Source organism: Cynocephalus volans, chromosome 8 (genome assembly GCF_027409185.1).
Source record: "Cynocephalus volans isolate mCynVol1 chromosome 8, mCynVol1.pri, whole genome shotgun sequence".
Classification (NCBI taxonomy): Eukaryota; Metazoa; Chordata; class Mammalia; order Dermoptera; family Cynocephalidae; genus Cynocephalus; species Cynocephalus volans.
The window spans coordinates 17751913-17773882 of NC_084467.1; the positions used below are offsets into that span (position 1 = coordinate 17751913).

At 49.9% G+C, this 21970-nt stretch overlaps 1 protein-coding gene across 1 annotated transcript; it reads left to right on the forward strand.

Annotated features, from left to right (window-relative positions):
- Window positions 1–9156: 9156 nt before the first annotated feature.
- Window positions 9157–11244, forward strand: C1QB (complement C1q B chain). The gene is made up of 2 exons (XM_063107086.1): window positions 9157–9337; window positions 10543–11244. The coding sequence occupies exons 1-2, from the start codon at window positions 9157–9159 to the stop codon at window positions 11115–11117; spliced, it is 756 nt and encodes a 251-aa protein (XP_062963156.1). The 3' UTR covers window positions 11118–11244.
- Window positions 11245–21970: the final 10726 nt, after the last annotated feature.

Genomic DNA, 21970 nt, shown 5'->3' on the forward strand with positions numbered 1-21970 from the left:
GCAGGGAGATATATAAATAAATAAATAAATCCGTAAATGTGCACGACTCAGATTCCTCACTGCCGATTCTTTGAACTTCGCATCTGTCGCAACTGTCTGTGGGCTCTGGACTCTGGCCATCTAGTTGGTGCCCAGTAAAGCTTGGCTGTCTGTGTTGTCACTCAGCACCATTTGGCCTGGTGGGAGAGAGATGTTCAAGTGTGGTCACAGGCCACCAGACATCCCCAAGAGGCCGTGGGCTGTCACTTGTTTGGGGGAGAGGCGCTGCTGTCATTACAGGTGTCCTAGTTCACAGTTAAATGGGAGTGAGTTTGAATTCCCACGCCTATGATGAATTTCAGGAGCCTTGTCACAGGAGGGGTGTGGCCTCGGATAAGCCCACCACAGGCAAAGACGAGATGTGCAATGAATGCACTGAATGGATGAGTGACTAGGTGAATTAATGAATGCATAAGTGGGTAAATGAATGACCGAAGCAGAGTAAATGAGTCAGTGAATAAAAAATCATAATAAGGGCTGGCCGGTCAGCTCAGTTGGTTAGAGTGAGGTGTTATAACACCAAGGTCAAGGGTGTGGATCCCCTTACTAGCCAGCTGCCAATAATAATAATAATAATAATAATAATAATAATAATAGCTAACACTTATTGAGCACTGACTGTGCACCAGGCATTATGCTAAGTGCTTTACCCACATTAACTCATTTTAATATTCATTATCATGCTCTGAGGTGGGCATGAGTGGGTGAGAGAGAGAATTGGCCCCCCCAGATTCTGACTCACCCCAAATAACTCACAAATTCCAGGATCCTCCAGGAGATCATCTAAAATCACTGCTGTCACAAGGTGTCAACTTTGGACTGTGAGGCTATTGATGGTTCAACCCAGCCACCATATCATTGCTGGAGAACCAGAGAGACCCGCTGTAAGATGGCTTAGGTGCAAAAAGATAAAAAGGGTAACTTTCCTATCCAGACTTCATTTAGGTCCAATCCTCAGAGCCCAGCGAGACTCCAGGCTCACTCAGGCCTGGGAGAACCCGTCTGTCCTAGCTGGGATCACAGCTTGGTTCCACAGAGCCCCACGGAGCTCTTGCAGGCACTGGCTGACTTCAGTGCGCTGTGACAGCAGCAGCTCAAGCTGAGTTCTACAACCAACTGTGTCTACATTGGCTCCTTTGTTTCTGAAAGGGGCCGTTTCACACCTCCATGCTGTGCCTTCATCCTGTAGAGCCCCCAATCCAGTCACACAAACAGTCCGTTCACCTGAATAATACCCACTCCACTGTGAGGATTCAACACAAAGATCACCTCCTCCTTGAGGCCTTCCCTGATTTTCCCCTTTGTATCCCCATAGTGCTCTGCACAGATCTGACCACAAATTCATGACACTTTAGAGTCCAGGTTCCCAAATCTGGTAATGAATAAAATTAACCTGCAGACTTATTTAAACAAAATAAAACAAACCAACCAGATATCCAGACCCAGTGCTGTTCTGTAAAGATTTGGGGAAGATGGGGCAGTGGGTAAGTGGGTGGTTTGCAGGTGAACCTGGTGCCATGGTCTGACTGGTTTTCACGCACTTACTCACTTACGGGTCTGCCTCCCCCAGGACTGTGAGTGCCACTGAGGGAGGGGCCCCTTTAATACATGCTTGGCACATAGTAACGGCATGAGAAGTGTGTAAGACGGAAAGGAGGGAGAGAGAGAAAGGCATGTGTGTGCACACAAACACATACACACACACACACTCACAGGAAGAATAGGAGGCAAGAGTCTAGGAACCTGGCCTGGTTCATCAAGTCTGGGCGTGTCTGGCAGGGACAAGCCAGGGTCACAGCCACAGCCACGGCCATGGCATTCACAGCTCTCCCTCCAGCAACCACATAGCAGTCTGCCCAGCAATGCCACAAGTGATACATCTTTCTTCTCATTTCTCTTTTGCTTAAAAAAATCAATACACCGTTTATGGAGGCCACAGTGTCAGATCAGAAACCTGCACTTTGGAAATGACAATTTTTGTGCCATCCTTATTTTCCATAATTGTTTCCTTGTTGCTTTCTCTTTGTCAGGAGAGTCAGACCTTTGAAAATGCCAGCTTGTCTGCTGTGCTGAGAGGAGGTGGGCAAGAGTTTTTAAGGAGGGCAGGCGGGGGGGGGGAACTGGAGGAGACACCCCAAGCTGCAAGGAATCTCTCTCAGACCATGGGGAGTTGAGGGATTTTAGAGGGTTTTTTTTCCACTCTTTCCAAGGATCATCCCCTCTCTATCAGGGATGCAAATCTGCAATTTTATGGGTACAGAGACCAGCTGGCTCCCACTCAGGCATCAAGGCCTGGTGACTCGTCAGCCCCTGATCCCTAAGTCCAGGCCGCCCCCTAATCCAGGCTTGGCTCCCTTGCTCCCAGGCTCCAAGGGTAGATTCTGTCTTTTCTTCATACGAATAATACTGTTTCCATGTTTGCATTGGGTGCCTACCATGGATGGGCACTCAGCTGGGCCCTGGACATGCAGAGCCACCTCTCTGGCCCCCCACAACAGCCCCATGCCTTGATTTACAAGGATGCTGAACCCAGTAAATGTGCCTGAGATCACATAGAAAGAGCAGAGCCAGATTCAAACCTGGGGTGGCTGGTTCGAAAGCCATTCTCCTGCCCACCTCTCTGCTGCTTCTGTTCCTGGTCTCACTGCTTCTACATCAAGCTCAAGCCTGTCTTTCCCGATTGCCACCAGCCACCAAGGAATTAGAAGCCTGGGCCCAAGTGGTCTTAGAACCCTCAGATGGGCCCTTGGACCTGCAAACTACTGACTCCCTTCTCCCTTCTTGGAAGCCACCTTTTTCCCCTCTTCACCTGGCCTGCGTCCCTTTGGTCTCTAGTTGGCTGAGCCAACCTTTGCTTTTGTCAACCTCGTCTTTTCCTTCCCTGTTACCCACTGCAGTTGACACTTGTTTCCATCAGTCAGCATCCACAAGTCCAGCGATTTTCTATCTGCAATACGGATGTCAGGAGGGGCCTCCAGTCCCTGGTGCTTGTGGACAGCTCTCCCTGAGAGGGTGTCACACTGCCCTGGACCCAGCAACAGAGAGAGGGCTGAGATCCTGGTGGCAGGAACACAAGGTATGAACTCCAGCAGTCACTGCTTTTTGGACATTTATCACAGGAGCGATGAAGCCTCTTGTCATTCGAAGTTCAACACAGTCTCCCCCAGACAAAGGGACACTCCATGGGGACAGGAACCATGGCTCATTTGCTCAGAGCTCTATCTCCAGTGCCCAGCACCTAGAGGCCAACAATAAATATTTGTTAAATAACCACTTGCCCTTCTGGGCCTCAGTTTCCCTATATATAAAATGAAGGGGATGGGACGGGTGACCTCCGAGCCCCTCTCCAGTCCTAACTGGGTATGATTCCAATATCAACAAGCAACAGGACCCCACCTGTGCCTATTATTGTCTTTAGCTTAAAGCCCCATTGGAAGCAGAGGGAGGATATAAATAAATAATGAGCATATTTAAAATTCATTATTAGATTATTTTCTGAGGACAGGGAAAGAGCAGGGGTACAGAGTGGAAAGGAGGCAGATGAGATGCCCCGAAAGGTGAAGGCTGGGACATGAAGTGATATTAACAATTAACAAGTGCGCAGCACTTTACAGTTTGCCACCACTCCCTCCACACACATGCCCTTTCTCCTCCATTATCCTATCCATTATCCTCCCAGTGGCCTGTGAGATCTGTAAAGCAGGTATAATTATAGTCCCATCATATAGTGAAAGAAATTGGGGCTTCCTTGGGTTCCCTTGGCTGCAAATATTTAGCTGGTAAGGGACAGAGCCAGAATACGAATCAAGGTCTCTGACTCTAAATCCAGCACTCAGGCACCAGGCCAGCCACATTATCACCACTGAGGAACACCCCTGTCCCCTGCAGAAGATCACGAGGTCAGACGGCCTTGGCAGCAGAGCCACCAGCAGACATTCCCCAGGACAGCCTGTTCGCCCCACAGCTGCTGAGTCGGCGAAACCAAACTCACCACCCACCCATCCCATTTACAGTAAACCCCTCTGGGTTGCAGAAATGAGACCTGAAACTGCCTGAGGCAATAGGATGAGGAGACAGTGGGGAGGACAGGGAGGGGGGCCGGCCTGCTGGGCCCCTGGGAGGGGAACACTGGGGGATAGCCCTTCCTGCCTCTGGGGAATGGAACTTCCGCTTTGGACTGACAGCAGCAGGCTCTCGGCTCCTAGTCCCACTGCCCAGCCCAGCGGTATCACAGGACACCAGGTTGCCAGGTGAGGATGGGGCTCAGTGCCTGGGGAGACTGGCCGGCTGGGCCAGTACAGTAGAGGGTGGCAATTCGCAGAGTGGGAGCCTTGCATCCCCTGTCTGGGAGCCACCTGGGGTGTTTACCAGTGCAGAACGCTAGGCCCATCCCAGACCTATGGAAGAAGCCTCTCTGGGAGTCTGCTGCTTCCCAGGGCCTCGGTGATGGGCAGGCAGCCTAAAATAGGAGCCTCCGGCATAAGGGCTTTTGGGTCACAGAGACTTGACCCGAGTCCAGCTTCTGCCTCTTATGGGTTGGTCATCTTGGGCCAGTCACCTTACCTCTCTCAGCCCAAGACCCTCTGGGGAGAGCAGAACCCTTCAGGGGTGCTGTGAGCCCTAAAGGAGATCAAGCTGGCCGAGGTGGGACTAGAACTCAGGTCCCACGTTGCCCAGCCCAGCATTTCTCCAACACCTTGTCTCTCTTATTTCCTTGTAGTCTGCTGAGAAAACTCAGCTTGACTCTTTCAAGGATACAATTTGATTTGCAGGTGGTGTTGTGATTAGTTATTAGTTAGTTCTGAGTAAACTCAATAATGTTTGCAAAGCAGGCGGAGTGGGCCCAGGCACTGCCTTAGGGACCTTATTCCTTCTAGGTGCCAGATCATCTTATCCTTCTGGCCGCCAATCAACATCATCAAAGAGGCTCAGAGAGGTTAAGGCACTTGCCTGAGGTCATGCAGTCAGGTAGCAACAGAGAGGAAGTTCAAGTTCAAGTTGGCCTGACTCCAAATTGGTGGAAAAGGGACTATTGGGGCTGGAAGGAGATGAAGGGTCAGTAATAAGAGGTGGAAGATGTGAGGGACGATATAATGATGAGTTGGCAGAGGCAGGGGATCGAATAGATGAGTTTTAAGCCCTACCCCAAGTCTAAGACTCAGTGGTCCCTGAAATGGGCTAGAACCGAGATCTTCCCACCTCCCGCTTCCCCATGAAGCCCAGGTCCCATCAGGACCCTGCTTCCCCCACATCCCCCCACCAGCTGGCCAGAGCTCTCCACCCCTGGGCTTCCTCTCCCAAGAGAGCCCCTCTCCTTAAGCCGAATCTCGCAAAGGGACTGAATCCTTTCTTATTTCCCCAACTATTTTCCCTCCTGTCCAAAAACTCAAAAATTCTTTGATGATGGTGATAATAACAGAACAGCTAATATTCATGAAGCGTTTCCAACATGCCAGGCTCTGTTGTAAGCAGTAACTCATCTGTCCTCATACCAACTCTATGAGGCAGAGATTAGTATTATCCCCATTTTATAGAAAGGTAAACTGTGGCCGGAGAGGAGAAGTGACTTTCCCAAGGCCCTTAGCTAAGAAGTGGCAGAGGCCTGATTTGAACCCAGTCGAGTGTTGCTTTCCTTATGACACCACGGTCTCTCACCACCAGGTGAACATCTGCTGCCTAATAGCAGCAACATTCATCATGGTGACAAAAGCCACCTTCCTCCAGCATTGGCCATGTGCCCCTACTCTCAGGGCACCCCATGCATTATCAGGCTTTTATCAGGATGTCAGGCTGCAAAGCCCATGTTTTAACCACCAGGTACAGCAGCCGCTTAACACAACACTGAGTTTTAAGATCCAGCGGTTGTGGATTTGAATCCTGGCCACACAAGAGCTGTGCCCCTTTATCGAGGTTCTCTCCCTCTCTAATCCCTGATGTTCTCATCTGTAAAATGAGAAAGAAAGAGACTCAAATTAAATGAGATAATGGCACATAAAGCATTTGGCCCAGAGCCTGGCCCATGCTAAGTGCCAAACTTATTAAAGTTGTCAAATTGTCTTGTAAAACTTTCAACCAGCCTGAGAACTGGTGCTTATTCAGAGATAAGCAGGATCGTGCCCCTGAGCCACCCTCTCTTCAGAGCACAATGGAGCCTAACCTGTCACTAACAGGCCCTGGTCACACTCATGTTTACAGCTTCCCTTTCCTCGGTGCCCAGCACAGGGTCTGGTATAACACGAGGGTTTGAGCAATGAATTGATTAGGACTAGGCTGAGGGACTGAGGCTGATTTTCAGAGCATATGAACCAAATAGCAGCAGGTTTTTATGAACCCGGGGAGCCTGCCACATGCCAAATTCTGGAGTGGGCACAGCCAGCATGAGGCAGAGAGGGCAGGGCTTTGGCCATAGCCTTGCCATTAACTAACTGGCTGAGTGACTTTGGGTAGGTTGCTTTCTACTTTTCAAGCTTCAGTTTCCTCATCTGCAAGATGGGAAATTTCTTCACCACCCATTTCCCCAGGATGTTGTGAGGATCAGACAACAGCAGTAACAGCAGTAGCAGCAACAAGTCCACACAAGAGCTTGGGGCATCGTGATTCTATTCCATCCGTGGACTCACTGGATCCCCATGACTATCCTGGGAGGTGGGCAGGGATCACTCTGCTCTCACATTTTAAGAACAGGAAACAAATCAGCCTCTGTGGGCTGAGGGGTAATGAGGGAAGGCTTCCTGGAGGAGAAAGGCTTTGACCCAAGCCTTGAAGGATGGGGAAATTTGGGTCCGGGCTGCCTCGATAGGTAATGAGCTGCCCATCACTGAAACGATGCATGGATGGAAGAGCCCTTGGCAGAGATGTTAAGGAGATTTAAGATTAGGTTGAAGGTTCCTCAAAAAGTTAAACATAGAATTATCATAAGACTAGTAATGACACTCCTAGGTATATACTTAAAAGAATTAAAAACAGGTACTCAGATCGTTATGCAAGAATGTTCATAGCAGCACTACTCACAATAGTCAAAAGGTGGAAACTTCCCAAATGTCCATCAACTGTTGAATGGATATACAAATTGTGCTGTATCCATACAATGGAATATTATTCAGCCAGAAAATGAATGAAGTACTGATGCACGCTACAACATGGATGAACCTTGAAAACATTACGCTAAATGAAACGTAAGACACAAAAGGACATTTATTGTAATACTTCATTTATGTGAAATATGCAGAATAGATAAATCCATAGAAACAGGAAGCAGATTAGTGGTTGTCAGGGACTGGGGGGCAGAGGGATTGAGGAGAAATTGCTTAATGAGTATAGGGATTTATTTTGAGATGATGAAAATATTTTGGAAGTGAAAAAAGGTGGTGGATGCACAACACTGTGAGTGTATTAAAAGCCACTAAAATGTTTACTTTAAACTGGTTAATTTTAGGGCTGACCGGTTAGCTCAGTTGGTTAGAGTTCAGTGTTACAACGCCAAGGTCAAGGGTTTGGATCCCTGTACTAGCCAGCCATCTAATTAACTAATTAATTAATTAACTGGTTAATTTTACATCATGTTAATGTTGCCTCAATTTAAAAAAAAATAAAAAGGAACAGGCTAAGGGATGGACTAGATGAACCGTAAGGCCCTTTCATTCTAAGAATGAATGCCAAGGGGCGCTAGCCCTGCTGATCAGCTCAAGTCAGCCCATGGGCTTCTTCCTGGTTCTCTGGAATAAGAAGGGGCCAGCACCACCCTTGCACCTGAATGGAGCTCTTGGAATAACCTGAGAATATTCTGCCAGCAGAGATGGCTTTGGATGCTGGCAGGAACACTGGCTCCATTCCTTCCTGTGTGACCCTGGGCAAGTGACTTGGCCTCCCTGAACCTGTGCCCTCTTTGGTGTAGAAGTCATAGTTTCTACCATGGAGGGATGCTCTAAGGATGCAGAGTGGCCCGCTGCATAAACAGCACAGGCACCCTGAATTCAGAAGCTCTCATGAATGCAAACACTTGGAATAAAATCCAAAACTCGCATCAGCCCCTGCCTACCTCTCCAGCGTCACCTCCTGTCACTCCGACCCCCTGCTCCCCTCTGGCCACACTAGCCTCCCTGCTGATCCTCAACATCCCAACCTCTGGGCCTCCCCCCACTGTTCTTCCTCCTGGAACATTCTTGCCCCAGCCCTTTCTGAAACTTCAGGTCTCAACCTAAACATCACTTCTCAGTGGGACCTCGCCAGGGGAGAAGACTTTCCTGGTGGGAGTACTTCCTTCACAAAACTAGTCACCTCCCACCCCCAGCCCAGTTACTCTCCCTTCAGGAACCCTTTTCTTTCTTTCAGAGCCTCAACCACGGTCTATAACAATTCTACTTACTTGCATGTTGACCTGTTTCCCCCTGAGGGGCACAGAACCATGAGGGCAGGGACCACATTTGTCTTGTACATCACTGTATCCCCAGCACCTAGTACAGAGTCTGAACAATAGGAGACAACTAGTGAACACATGAATAGATGGATGGATGGATGGATGGATGGATGGATGAATAAATGGATGGATGGATGGATGGATAAATGATGGATGGATGGATGGATGGATGGATAAATGGATGGATGGATGGATGGATAAATGGATGGATGGATGGATGGATAGATGGATGGATGGATAGATGGATGGATGGATAAATGGATGGATGGATGGATGGATGGACGGATGGATGGATAAATGGATGGATGGATGGATGGATGGATGGATGGATGGATGGATGGATGGATGGATAAATGGATGGATGGATTGATGGATGGATGGATGGATGGATGGATGGATGGATGGATGGATGGATGGGTGGATGGATAAATAGATGGGTGGATGGGTGGGTGGATAGATGGATAGATGGATGGATGGATGGATGGATGGATGGATGGATGGATAAATGGATGGATGGATGGATGGACGGGTGGATGGATGGGTGGATGGATGGGTGGATGGATGGATAAATGGATGGGTGGATAATGGATGGATGGATGGATGAACGGATGGATGGATGGATGGATGGAGGAAAGGAGTCACCATGGTAGTAACCTCCCACATCTTCTCCCCCGATAGGAGGCAGCTGAAAGAGTGTGGTGATGAAGACACCGTGGGGCAATGTCCCAGTGCTGCTTCAGCTGCTGCTCCTGGGTCTACTTGATGTGCCCCAGGCTGAGAGTTCCTGCTCTTGTACCCTGGGCATCCCTGGCATTCCAGGCATCCCTGGAGCACCTGGCTCCGATGGCCAACCTGGAACCCCAGGAATAAAGGGAGAGAAAGGTACTGTGGGCTTTGGGGACACACTAGTGTCACTGATCAAGGCCCTTCCTCCTGCATCCCACCAAGTTACAGTTGCCTCCCTTAGAGATTGCAGAAGCACATGCAAATCCATCAACTTGTTGATAACTTTGCCAGGAGGAAATTCTGATTCCCATTTTCCAAACAGCAAAACTGATGTCTAGAAAGGCTACTGACTTACTCAAGCTAGCCCAGTAAATGTTGAGGCTGAGATCAGACCATGGAATCTCTTACCACTAAATCCAGGTAGCGAGAGCATGGCTGGAGTCACACAGTCCTGGATTTGCATTTATCTCCAGGGTAAGTGGCTTCACCTCTGAATGGCTACTTCCTCACCGGTAAGATGGGGACAATGATTCTTTTATGGAGTTGTCATGGGGTTCAGATGAGACTCTCCACCATGAAAAACCCTCTGTAGAATGTAATTTATTTGTTCATTGAGCCTATGGTATGGAACCACACTCTGTGCTGGCCACTCTGCTCATGTAATCCCATGTAATCCTCACAATCCCACAAAATATCATCATCCCCATTTTACAGATGAGGAAGCTGAGCCTCAGAGAATGTGACTCAGTCAAGATGACACAACTAACAGTGGCAGATGTGACATGAGAAGCACCTCTGTCTGCCCCAGAGCCCACGTTCTCAGGCACTGTACCCTGCCACTCTACTGGAAAATAGAATCAAACCCCAGCTCTGTCTTACGTTGTTTTGTGCCAAAACAAAGGGTAGTGGCTTCTTGGAGTGGTCGAGTGAGAAGAATTCTAAAGGCCACTTCCCAGTGCAGCAAGAACAAATGCTGTGATTGATTAAGGATGTCTGCTGTGGGTGAGAGAGTGCAGAGGGAAGCACATGTGCCAAGAATTCATCATCCCTGCTTTAGGCTTAAAGCAGGAACAGGTGCCAGTGAAAGCTGTGAGGAGGGCAGGACCAGCACCCTCCTCAGGGAGGTGCCACTCCCCTCCCCCCGAGCATCCGTACCCACTACTGCCAAGCATATCATAGACACAGAAAGCTGGGCTAGAAGGAGATTCAGGGGCCCTCTCTGACACCCCCACATCTTTTTTACAGATGGAGGCTGAGGCCCAGAGAGGGGCAGGCACCTTCCCTGGGTCCCAGCCTAGGGCTCCTTCCTTTGGTCTCAGTGACCTCTGGTCTTCTCATTTCTCTTGTCTCTGCTTTTCCAGGACTTCCAGGGCTAGCTGGAGACCACGGTGAGTTTGGACAGAAGGGGGACCCAGGGATTCCTGGGAATCCAGGAAAAGTTGGCCCCAAAGGTCCCAGTGGCCCTAAAGGTACCCCAGGGCCCACGGGAACCCCTGGGCCCAAGGGTGAATCAGGAGACTACAAAGCCACGCAGAAAATAGCCTTCTCTGCCACCAGGACCATGCTCAGTTCCCTGAGACAGAACCAGACCATCCGCTTCGACCGTGTAATCACCAACGTGAACAACAACTATGAGCCTCGCAGCGGCAAGTTCAACTGCAAGGTGTCCGGCCTCTACTACTTCACCTACCACGCCAGCTCTCGAGGGAACCTGTGTGTGAATCTCATCCGCAGCCAGGAGCAACCACAGAAGGTGGTCACCTTCTGCGACTACGCCCACAATACCTTCCAGGTCACCACGGGTGGCGTGGTCCTCAAGCTGAACCAGGGGGAGAGCGTCTACCTGCAGGCCACTGACAAGAACTCCCTGCTGGGCATCGAGAGTGCCAACAGCATCTTCTCTGGGTTCCTGCTCTTCCCGGATGTGGAGGTGTGACCATGGAGCTGATCCATGTCCACCCCACATCTCCCCTATCAGCAATGCTCACTTTACCCCCAACACCACGCTTGCTGGTCAAAGCACACAGTAGAGCTCTGTGAATACTGCTGAATGAATGAGTAAATAAACTCTTCAAGGCCAAGGGACAGTGGTCTAATTCAACTCTGTGTCCCAGCACCTGGCACATAGTAGGTGCACAGAATTGCTGGTGGAATGAATGACTGAGCAATGAATGAACGAATGAATGAATGAATGACCCCCATCTAATTGGAAGTGGCTGGAAGGCCAGCCTCTGTCTGTGTCCTGCTCTGTGCCAGCCACACAGTGGGAGGCAGGGATGGGAACACCCACTATGCACCAAGTACTGGGCTAGACCCTGTCCTCATATTCTCATGAATCTTCACATTCCTCCTTGGAGATAGGATGCGTCGTGCCCTGTTACAGAGGAGGAAACCGAGGATCAGAGGGATGAGGGGATTGTCCACAATCCCACAGCAGAGCTGTGATTCAAGGGCAGGTCTTCCCACCAATGTCCTGAGACCTCTTTTAAGGCAACATGCTGGGCCAGCCCCTGAAGGGGCTTTGCACTTGTAACTTCTTATTACCCCCACCAAGGGATCAAGGGGTCCTCCTCCAAAGTCTTGGGACAGTAATCTTCTCCTTTAGATTCTCCCTACATGCCCTCTCTTCCAAAATCTTCCCAGCCTAGCACAAGCTCAGTCATCCAGTTAGAACAAATGTCAGTCCTCTGCTCAATAACCTTCAGTGGCTCCCCACTGCCCACTGGATATAGTCCCAGCCCATGAGCCTGGCTTTCCAGCCTCACTCCACTGGGGCTTTCTCTCTCCTAAACAAGCCCATGCTTTCCTACCCCAGTGTCCTTTCTTTCACTGTTCCCCACCTAGAAGCCTTCCACTCTGCCTATCTAGCCATCCTTTAAAACCTCATTCAAGCTACACCTCCTCCCTGAAGCTGGACCATTTCAGCCCTCCAACCGCTCACTCCTCTGTCCTCCTCTAGCCCCATCTCTCACTTGTTCAGCTCTGAGCATGCACAGCCTGCATCAGCTTTGCACTCACACCCACCCTATCTCCCCAGGAAGGCTGTGAGCTCCTTAACCCGCTCATCTCTGAACCCCCACAGAGCCCAAGATGAACACTGGCCACTCAATAAAGACTCTGCCTAATTGGCTGAGACCACAGGAATAGGACCCCATGGGAGTCCAGCCTTGGGCCTGTTCTCCTCAGCCCCTCCTACTAGCCCCACCCCATCAAGACCCTCAACCAGTCCTGACCTGAGGTGGGAGGGATTTAAGGCATTCCCGCCTTTCTCATAGGGCCACAGCCCCAGTCTGGCCTTCTGTTTGGCTGGCCCATCTCTCAGGACTCCATTCATTGGAAGCAGCTTCTACCCTATCTCCTGGGCCTCAGGTCTGGCCCTGGTGACCAGCTCCAACCTCAGACTCTCCAACCGAGACCTTGAATCTTTTCTTCAGGGGCTGGACCTTCTTTCTGCTGCTCAACCCTTTCAATACAAACTTCTGCCTGGCCATTGAGTCTAGTAAGAATAGTTAACATAGTAATAACCACACCATGACTGAGTTACTGTGCATCTAGTGCTTTATGTACATTAGCTCATCTAATCCCCAACACAACCCCTAGGAAGTATGTAGTATTATCCTCTTCTTACAGACAAGGGATCTGAGGCTCAGAAAGGGCGAGCAATTTGCCCAGGGTCACACTGCTGACAGGTATACAGCTGGGACTGGAGCCTGCTTCTGTCTGTCTCAAAGTTCTTGCTAAACCTGTAGACTTAGTACCTCCTTGCCACCCACATCTGTTGGAATCCCTTCTGCAGCCTCCTCCACAGTCCCCTGGCCTTTCACCTGAACCCATCAGACCTCAGGAGTGAGTGTTCTTGAGCCTCTGCAGTTGGGTCCCATCTATGCAGGATTACACCTCACCCTAAGGGCAGATTTGGCTGCTGGTGTCCAACATGTGCAGGGCACCCCATCTTGCTGCAAGGACAAGACAAAGCTGGCCATAGCCAAGAAGTCAGAGCTGCACACTGATGCCTGCTTGTTTCAGGAGCTACTATTAAGTGCCTGGCTCTGCTGCAGGACCAACACTCCTTTGACCCTTGACCCATACACCCTGACCATGCCTCCTTTCCTCTACCAGACCCCCCTGTCAGGACACTCATACCAGTGCCCTCCTGTCTGCCAGAAATCCAGGGCTCTGTGTGTTCAGCCATGGCCGTTACAGACAGACATCCCCTTGCTTTTTTTTTTTTTTTTTTTTTTTCGGTGCAGCTGGCCGGTACAGAGATCTGAACCCTTGACCTTGATGTTATAAAACAGCACTCTAACCAACTAAGCCAACTGGCCAACCCCCAATCCCTTGCTTTACGCAAACATCAATATATCCAAACTCTTTACCTTTATTGTGGTTCTTTTCCAACCAGTGGGGAGGGCTCACCCCTCCAGTTCTCCGGGAGAAGAGTGAGGTTTCATCAAAGCCTGGGAGTCCAGAGGTGACCTCAGATGTGACCCTTGACCTTGTGCACCACATTGACCCTGATTGCCAGCCCTCAACTTGCCAGAGCCCTTTTGTTTGCAAGTGACAGAATCCCCTTCAAAGCATCTTAGCAGAAAAGAAGGGACTTACTTATGAGGAGTGTCCGGGAGCAGGTGGGACAGCCCAGTCTCAGTGAATGGACAGCCAGGACCCAAACAGGGATGACCCCAGACTGGGCTGCCATGTCTCCCTCTGAGACTTCTCTTCTCTGGGCCTCTCTCTGCAGACTGGCCCTCTCCACTGTTAGAGCAAGTGGATATCCCCAAAGGATGGCTTGACCCGCAGTTATTCCCTATCCCTCATGGAAGCAACACAGAGTCTAACATCTTCAGTTCCCAATTCCCCCAGCAGGGGAGATCTGACTGGCGCAGCCTGGAACAAGGGTACTCCTGGCCCAGTCAGCTGAAGCCAAGGAGGGACAGGGCTGTGACAACAGCAGCTCATGGTTAGTGAGCTAAACTCCTGGCAAGCATTCTGTCCTCTGACAGTCACCACAACCCAGGGGTCCTCAAACTTGAGCGAGCATCAGAATCACCTAGAACTTGCATTTCCTGACAGTTCCCGTATGCTGCGGCTGCCACTGCTGCTTTAAAGACCACACTTGAAGAACCACTGCTCTGCTCCTCCTGCTCCCACTCTATAGTGAAGCGTTCCGAGACTCAGGGAGGGGCTGTTACTCGCCCATGTCACACAGCGGATCCAGGATTCAGATCCAGGTCTATTCAGTCCAAGTGCTGAAAGTCTGTGCACTATTGCCCAGACTACAGGGGCCAGTCCCGGGGGCAGAGGCAGTTCTCAGGCCCTAGCAATGGCTGCCACCTCCTGAACACCACACCGAATCCTGGCTTCTCTACCTTCACGCCCAGTTGATCCTGACCAGCATGTTCCTCCCAGTGACCCACAATGCTGTGAGCCAGTTAAGAAGAGGGAAGGAGGGTAAAGGGCAAAGAATGAAGGCGGAGACTTAATAAGTAATAATAACAAACAGCTCACACGGTGCAAGGTACTTCAATACTTCATGTTAACCCTTGTGACCTTTACAATTATGCTCCCCTTTTGCAGATAGGAACACTGAGACACAGAGCAGTTAAGTGACTTACACAACTAGTAAGTACTAGAACCTGGATCAGCACCAGGCAATTCAGCTCCAGGGTCGATGCTTCATTATGGCAGCCCCAAGGTGCTGTGCTGGGTGGCAGTTGAGGGCACTGGCTCTTGAGTCAGACCCAAGTTCAAATCCTGCCTGGGCTTCTTACCAGCTGTGTGGCTATGGTCAAGTGACCTGGTCTCCTGTTTTACCCTCTTACAAACAACGTGGTGACGATTCCTGGTACATATCCTTGATTTCTTTCTTTTAAATTTTTTATTATATATTGACAAATTATAGTTGTATAGATTTACAGAGTACAAAGTGATGTTATGATTTCTGAACACAGTGTGGAATAATTACAGGAAGCTAATTACCCTATCCAATTACCCTATCCATCACCTCAAATATTTGACATTTTTTGTGATGAGAAAATTCAAGATTTACTCTCTTCATGATATTGAAAGGTACAGTCCTCAGTTATCAGCTATATTCATTCACCATGCTGTGCAATAGATCTAAAAAAAAAAAAAATCAAACTTTCCTTCTATCTACCTGGGGCTTTGTACCTTTCTAGTATCATCTCTCCATTCCCCCACCCCCTGGCCACTGGTGACCACCATTCTACTCTCTGTCCTGGATTCTTTTCTTAGATTAAATTCTTAGAACTCGATCCCCTAGGTGAAAGGATGTGCAAACTTTGAAGGCTTTGAAATGTGTTTTCAAATGGAAGAACGGCTCTCAAGGCTGAACGTGCCAGGCCAGCTCCAGCCTCACTGCCACCAGGGGGGAGCAGACACCAGGAGAAGGACGGCTTGGAGCTGGGATGGGTGGTCAGGTGGGGCCGTGGGAGCTCATCCCCTCCCACTTCTCTTCTCCCCAGCCCTCCCTCCTCTCTGGTGGGCTATGAACTTCCCCGGTGGGGCTGAGCATCAGGTTGAAGACCCGAGTTCCTCTACACCAGTGTCCCCAAAGTGTTGTCCCAGCATCAGCATCACCTGGGAACTTGTGAGAAATGCAAATTCTCTGGCTCTACCCCAGACTGGCTGAATCATAAAGTCTGGGGGAGGGGCCCAGCAATCTGTTTTAACAAGTTCTCCAGGAGATTTCCACGCAGCTAAAGTTTGAGAATCACTGCTCTAGCCCGGGGGGTTGCCAAACTTTTTCTGTAAAGAACCAGATAGAAAATATTTCAGGTTTTGTGGGCCATACAGACTCTGTTGCAACAATTCCAACCCCTTTTTGTAATACAAAAACAGCCATAAACAATATATAAATAAATGAGTGTGGTGATGTTCCAATACATCTTTAGGGATACTGAAATTAGAATTTTACATAATTTCCACGTGTCACAAAATATATTTTTTCCAGTCATTTAAAAATGTAAAAACCATTCTTAGCGAGCAGGCTGCACACAAGCAGGCTGTGGGCTAGATTTGGTCCACGGGCTGTAGTTTGCCACCTGTTCTTGCTCCAAAAATGGCTCCAAGCTCGGAGGAGAGGCTCAGGAGCTTGATCCCAGAACCGCCTGACTCCCAAGACAGTTCTCTTGCCATTAGGCTAGCTTGCCAGGTTCCAGCCTTGGGACACTGATGGGGGGCCTTGGTGCCCTTGACTGTAAAATGGGCATTGCAGTCCCTACCCCATGTGATCTGAGGCACTGGGTGTCCAGTTTTAGTGGGCAACGAAATCCCTTGGAAACTTGCTGTTGTCTGGGACCCATCCCAGATGTTTTGATTTTATTAGATCAGCCAAGATCTGTAGGGGCCTAGGAATCTGCACTTTTCTCCAACACCCCAAGTGATTCCAATGCAGATAGCCCTTCACCCCCAGCCAGAGGGCTGAGCTAATAGGACGTGAAAGGTGTGAATAGTAGTAGACTCATCCTCTTCCCTCCAGAGTCCCATGGCTATATGGGGGCAAGGAAAGGGGAGATGGATTTCTTATCTGTCAACACATACACAAGACGAGAAGTGCAGCGGGGGAGGAAAGCCTAGGGGGCTCAGCAACAAAGAGGACAGAGGGCTCAGTGAGGCTGGGTTCAAATCCCACCACTCACAGGCTCTGTGTTCTCGGGCTAATTACTTGCTCTTTCTGGATTACAGTTTCCTCCTCTGTCACATGGGCTGATAATCATACCCACCCCAGAAAGCTGACAAGGATTAAATAGGATTCTGTGTACAAAGCCTTTGACACACAGGAAGTTCTCCACAAGTTTTAGCTGTAGTTACAATGGCAGGTTGTTATCAGAATTGGGGTGCTGTGATGGTGTGAGGCTCCTCAAAGTTTATGTGCACAAAAATCACCCGGGGTCTTGCTAAAATGCAGATTCTAATTCAGTAGGTCTCGGGCGGGAGCTTGAGCTGGGACCACACTTGAAGTAGCCAGGGTTAGGAGCAGTGGTTCAGCATTCTCATTTGTTGTGAAATTGAATTCTCTCATCTACTGGCGGTGGTTAGCATCAGGGCTGGTGGATAGCAAGCAGTAGGTAATTAACCTATTACTGGTGTTGTTGCTATTGGAGTGGTTGTGGTTATGTTCTGATGGCCATGGTGAGGGAGTTCAACGGCAAGCAAAGGAAAGGACTAAGGGTGGATCGTCTGTTTCCCCGATGCTGGGCACTGTAGTCTCCCTCCTGTTTCTCCTCCACATCCTCGACTTTCTGGTCCCCTACTGACAATTGGGCACCAGGTGCCCTGCCTTAATTCCCCCCCCACCCCCACCCAGCACACGCACAAACACATGCCCTCCTTTCAGAGCAAGCTGCGAGCTGCGTTTATTTTTGCACGTAGCCAGGAGGAATTCTCATAGACAGCCCTGTTGGCCAGATGCAAGAGAAAAGGGGGTGTTTGTTCAAGAAACCCAGCAGGGCCCATCCAGGGAGGGACAGCCACAGCGAGGGGACCTGGCAGAGCAGGAGACGTACTGGATGGGAAGTTAAGAGCTCCCTGTTCAAGGCTGGCCCCAGAATCTGACTTACTGTGTGACCTCAGACAAGTTGCTACCCCTCTCTGAGCCTCAGAAAGAGGGTGTTGAGCTAGATCAGCTGCTGTAGACTCACCCGGAGAGCTTGTGTAGGAAACAGATTCTCAGGCCTGCCCCAAGCCTACAGATCAGGAACTAGGGGAACTTGCTTCCTGGTGAAACCCACAGGAAAAGGGTGAAGAGTTATGACAGCGTCACCGTCCAGGGAGGAAGCAGTGTCCAAGTCCCCCAGTCACACCTCACTTATCTAGAAACTTCAGCTACACAGAACACAGCCAGGACCCAGGAGGACACAAAGGAGGTCAGAAGCTGATATTTCACAGCTAAGAGAGCCCAGAAGATTCATGTTTAGCAAATGAATGAATAGAAAGCATGGATGTGTTAGTTAATTAATTGATTGATTAATCTTTCTTACTCCAGAGAGTACAGGGCCTGGAGACAGATATACATAATATATGCTCAGTGAATAGCTGTCAAATGGAAGGAAGAAAAGCAAGATGGAAGGAATGTCAAAACTGTGTCCTGCCTGCAGAGAATGTAATAAAACTCTGCAGGCCCTTGGGACAATTTCCACGGGAAGCCTTGGCATTTTCAGGGGAAACAGAGGCAGACGGGGAGAAACTTAACTGAGCATCATGAATGTGCCAGTCATACAGACATTAACCCATTTCATCCTCACAACACCCCTTGACGTGGACGTTGTCACCCCCACCCAGAGGCAAGGAGGCTGAAGCTTATTCCCCAACGACACAATGGAGAACTGAGGCCCGAGAACCTCCAGAGGGACCCACCAGCAGCGAGCACGCAGGCTTTCTGGTTCACATTTTCTTGGAAGCCTCCTTCGTCATTTCCATTCTATGTCTTCTGCCTCCCTCACCTCGTTTTCCCATTGCTTTCTCAGATCTCATTTATGCCACCTCATCATATATTTATCCCTATAAGCCACCTTACAGTATCTACAGAGCAAGGGAGAGAGTGAACACACCGACCAGCAGAAAGAGGTGAAAGAAGCAAAGTACAGTGACCCGAGCACCTATGATGTGTCAGGCACCAGGCCAGCTGCTCATCACGTCCCCTCACTGGCTTCTCACAAGAGACCCTCCAGGTTCATTCTAGCTTTGCCACTTCCTAGCTGGGTGACCTTGGGCAAGCCAGTCCCCTGAACTCCAAGCTTTTGTTTCCTAGGCTGCAAAATGGAGCTCTTCTGGCTAATGTTATGAGCACTAAATGAGCTACATATGGAGAGCCCCTGCCTGGCACATAGTAGGCACACAATAAAGATGGCTATTAGAAAGAACCACACACCATACAGGACACAAATGTGAGCACCCTTATCTGTAACCTGAGACTATGGGTGGCTGTGAGGTTCAGATGAGCTCCAAGAAGAAAAAGGCTTTGCAAACTGCAAAATCCCATGCCCACTTTGGGACAAATTTTTCCTTTCTCCCTCCAGCCTGAGTTTCAGCCACCCAGGCATCTGCAGGGTTTGCAGCAGGGACACATCAGCTGCACCACGGTGCGGGCCTGTCTGCAGGCTCCAGTTCCTGAGTTAGCTCTTCTCAGGGCAGCTCTCAGGGACACATCAGCTGCACCACGGTGCGGGCCTGTCTGCAGGCTCCAGTTCCTGAGTTAGCTCTTCTCAGGGCAGCTCTCCCTATAAGCACAGGTAACCATGGGAGAGACAGCTGAGCCCTCGTTAACAAGGTGTCTCCAGACCTTGTTTGGAATACGTCAGCTACTGTGATTAAAGACAGTACATAAATGTCAGCCTCGACGGGACCCAGCCTCAGCTGGTTTCTGGGGAAGGAGACCTGAAAAATATGTCTTCATTCCTTCTGCTTTACAGGGCTTAGGCCATTGACGGCTTGTGTAGAGCAAGTTCACAGTGGTGGAACCTTTTCAGGACCTGCCTGGAGTGGGGAAGAGAACTTAGGATGTGGGGGTAAGAATGGAAAAGAGACAGGAAGACAGTTTTTCAGCATGCCATCAACCAGGCCAGATAATTGTGTCACTTGGAGTCACTTTTCTCCTCAGAACCTCAGTTTCCTCATCTATAAAATGGGGACAATAATACATGTGTCCATAGGCCATTAAGAAAGTAAAGATAACATTTATAAGGTACCCAGGGTCGTGCCTTGCACAGAGCAGGCACTCACTGCAACCAGGAAAACCAAAAAAAGGGCAGTGGGGAATCGAGCTGCATGCTTTGTATACATAAGTGCTCAATAAATGTCCCTTTAATTGGATCCAAGCTGGTAGAGGCTGAGATCCTCACTGAGATGACACTAAAATAAGTAATTGGGGGCAGAGTCTGGTGCAGGAGCACTGGTCCCAGAGTCACTGACTCACTGTGTGACCTCAGTAAGTGACTCCACTGTCTAGGACTTTGTTTCCTTACCTGTAAAATGTGGGTGGGGGGCCTTATGCCTGGCCTGGCTGGGCTCTTTCTTCTGGAACACTGTAATGAGGCCAAGGCTGGCCTGTCCAGGTCTCTGCTGGCCTCTCTTGCAGACAGGGGCAGAGAGCTTGCTCAGATCTGGGGCTCCCAGGCCTGGGTTGGAATTGGGCCCCTGTGTTGGCTACGGGACTGTGGGCACTTCCCCACACATCTTTGGGCCTGCATCTCCTTCTCAGTGGGATTGGGCAGTAGTTGCATCCAGGCCCACCGGGGCAACCTGATGTGGAGAAGTAGCACTGGACTGGAAATGGGAAGATCTGTCCCTACATCCTAGCCTGAGGGTCCACTTGCTGTGCGGCTTTGGGAACCACCTTACTCCTTTTGAGCCTCAGTTTCCCGATATGTAAAAACAAGGAGGCTGGACCAGAAGATCTCTGGGTCTCCTCAGCTCTGGCCCATCAAATTTCTTCCAGGAAGTGAAACCATGGCTGGGAGTAAGCTGCAGAAAAAAGGGAGATTTGATGATTAACACAGGGGCAGAAGCCATGGCAAGGGAAGCCCCTGATGCTGCTGGAGTCCCCCAGGGGGGCTGAGAGGTCAACCCAGAGCAGGGAGTGAGTTCACCAGGCTGCAACCCGAGCCCCAGATAAAGGTGGCGTGGGGAGACCCACCTCCCAGTCCCAGGGACAGCAGGGTGAGGGCGGGGGCGGGGGAACTGAGATTCCTTTTCACAAACTGCTTCTTAACCTCGGAAGAAGGGAATGATAGCAGCTAGCATTGACTGAGCTCCTCCTTTGTTCCAGGCTCCATCTTAGACATTTCATATGTCTTAACTCATTTAATCTCCATGAGGTAGGTACTATTAGTATGCCCATTTCATGCACATGGAAACTGAGGTGCAGGGAGGTTGAAAAGCTTGGCCAAGGCCTCACAGTTCATGCACAGCACAGCTGGGACATGGAGTAAGATAGTCTGACCCTTCAGCTGCTCTCTTGAAGTATCGATGATGAAGAGCACTGTTTAATGAGCACCTACTATGTGACAGGCTCTGAGCCAGCAGCTTTACAGAATTATCTCCATCAACTGTAACAGCATCTTCACGAGGAAGGTGTTTTGTTACTCACATTTCACAGATGAGGAAACGAAAGCCCAGGGAGATGAAATGCTGCCCTGGTCACACAGCTGGAATGTGGCTGGGCTGGGATTCTGACCTGGGGCCCAGGACCCTTCCACGCCACCAGCTGGACAGAAACCCTGAGTGGGGGCTAAAGCACGTGCCAGAAGAAGAGGACACAACTATGGCTAGTGCAGAATGTGACAAAAGCCCTTCAGGCCCCCACCCCAGGACATAGCTGGGTGGTGGGGAGACACCCACGAAGGGCATTTGGGGCTTTGAAGAGCTGTTGTGAGGTTCACAAGGCATCAGAGTCATGAGGACAGGTCCTTTTTTGAGCACCTGCTTTGTCTGGGGCACTACACTAAGTGCTTTGTATTCATTGTCACTGAATTCTCATCTGTGATGTAGGTACTGTTATTATCATTCCCACTTCATGGATGAGAAAACTGAGGCTCAGACAGGAGGAGTTACTAGTACAGGGTCATACACCTTATGGGAGCCAAACTCAGGTCCCTGTGTCTGAAAGCCGGTGCCTTTCCAATGGGCCACCCTTCCCTCCCAGGCTCAAAGTGCTCAAGCCATTGAAACTGCATGGCTTGGTGTCTGCTGCATAGCAGATACACAGCCCTGCCCCTTGCTAGCTCCCTCCCAGGGTCCTTAAAGGGTTAACTTCCCTGTGGCCCCTGG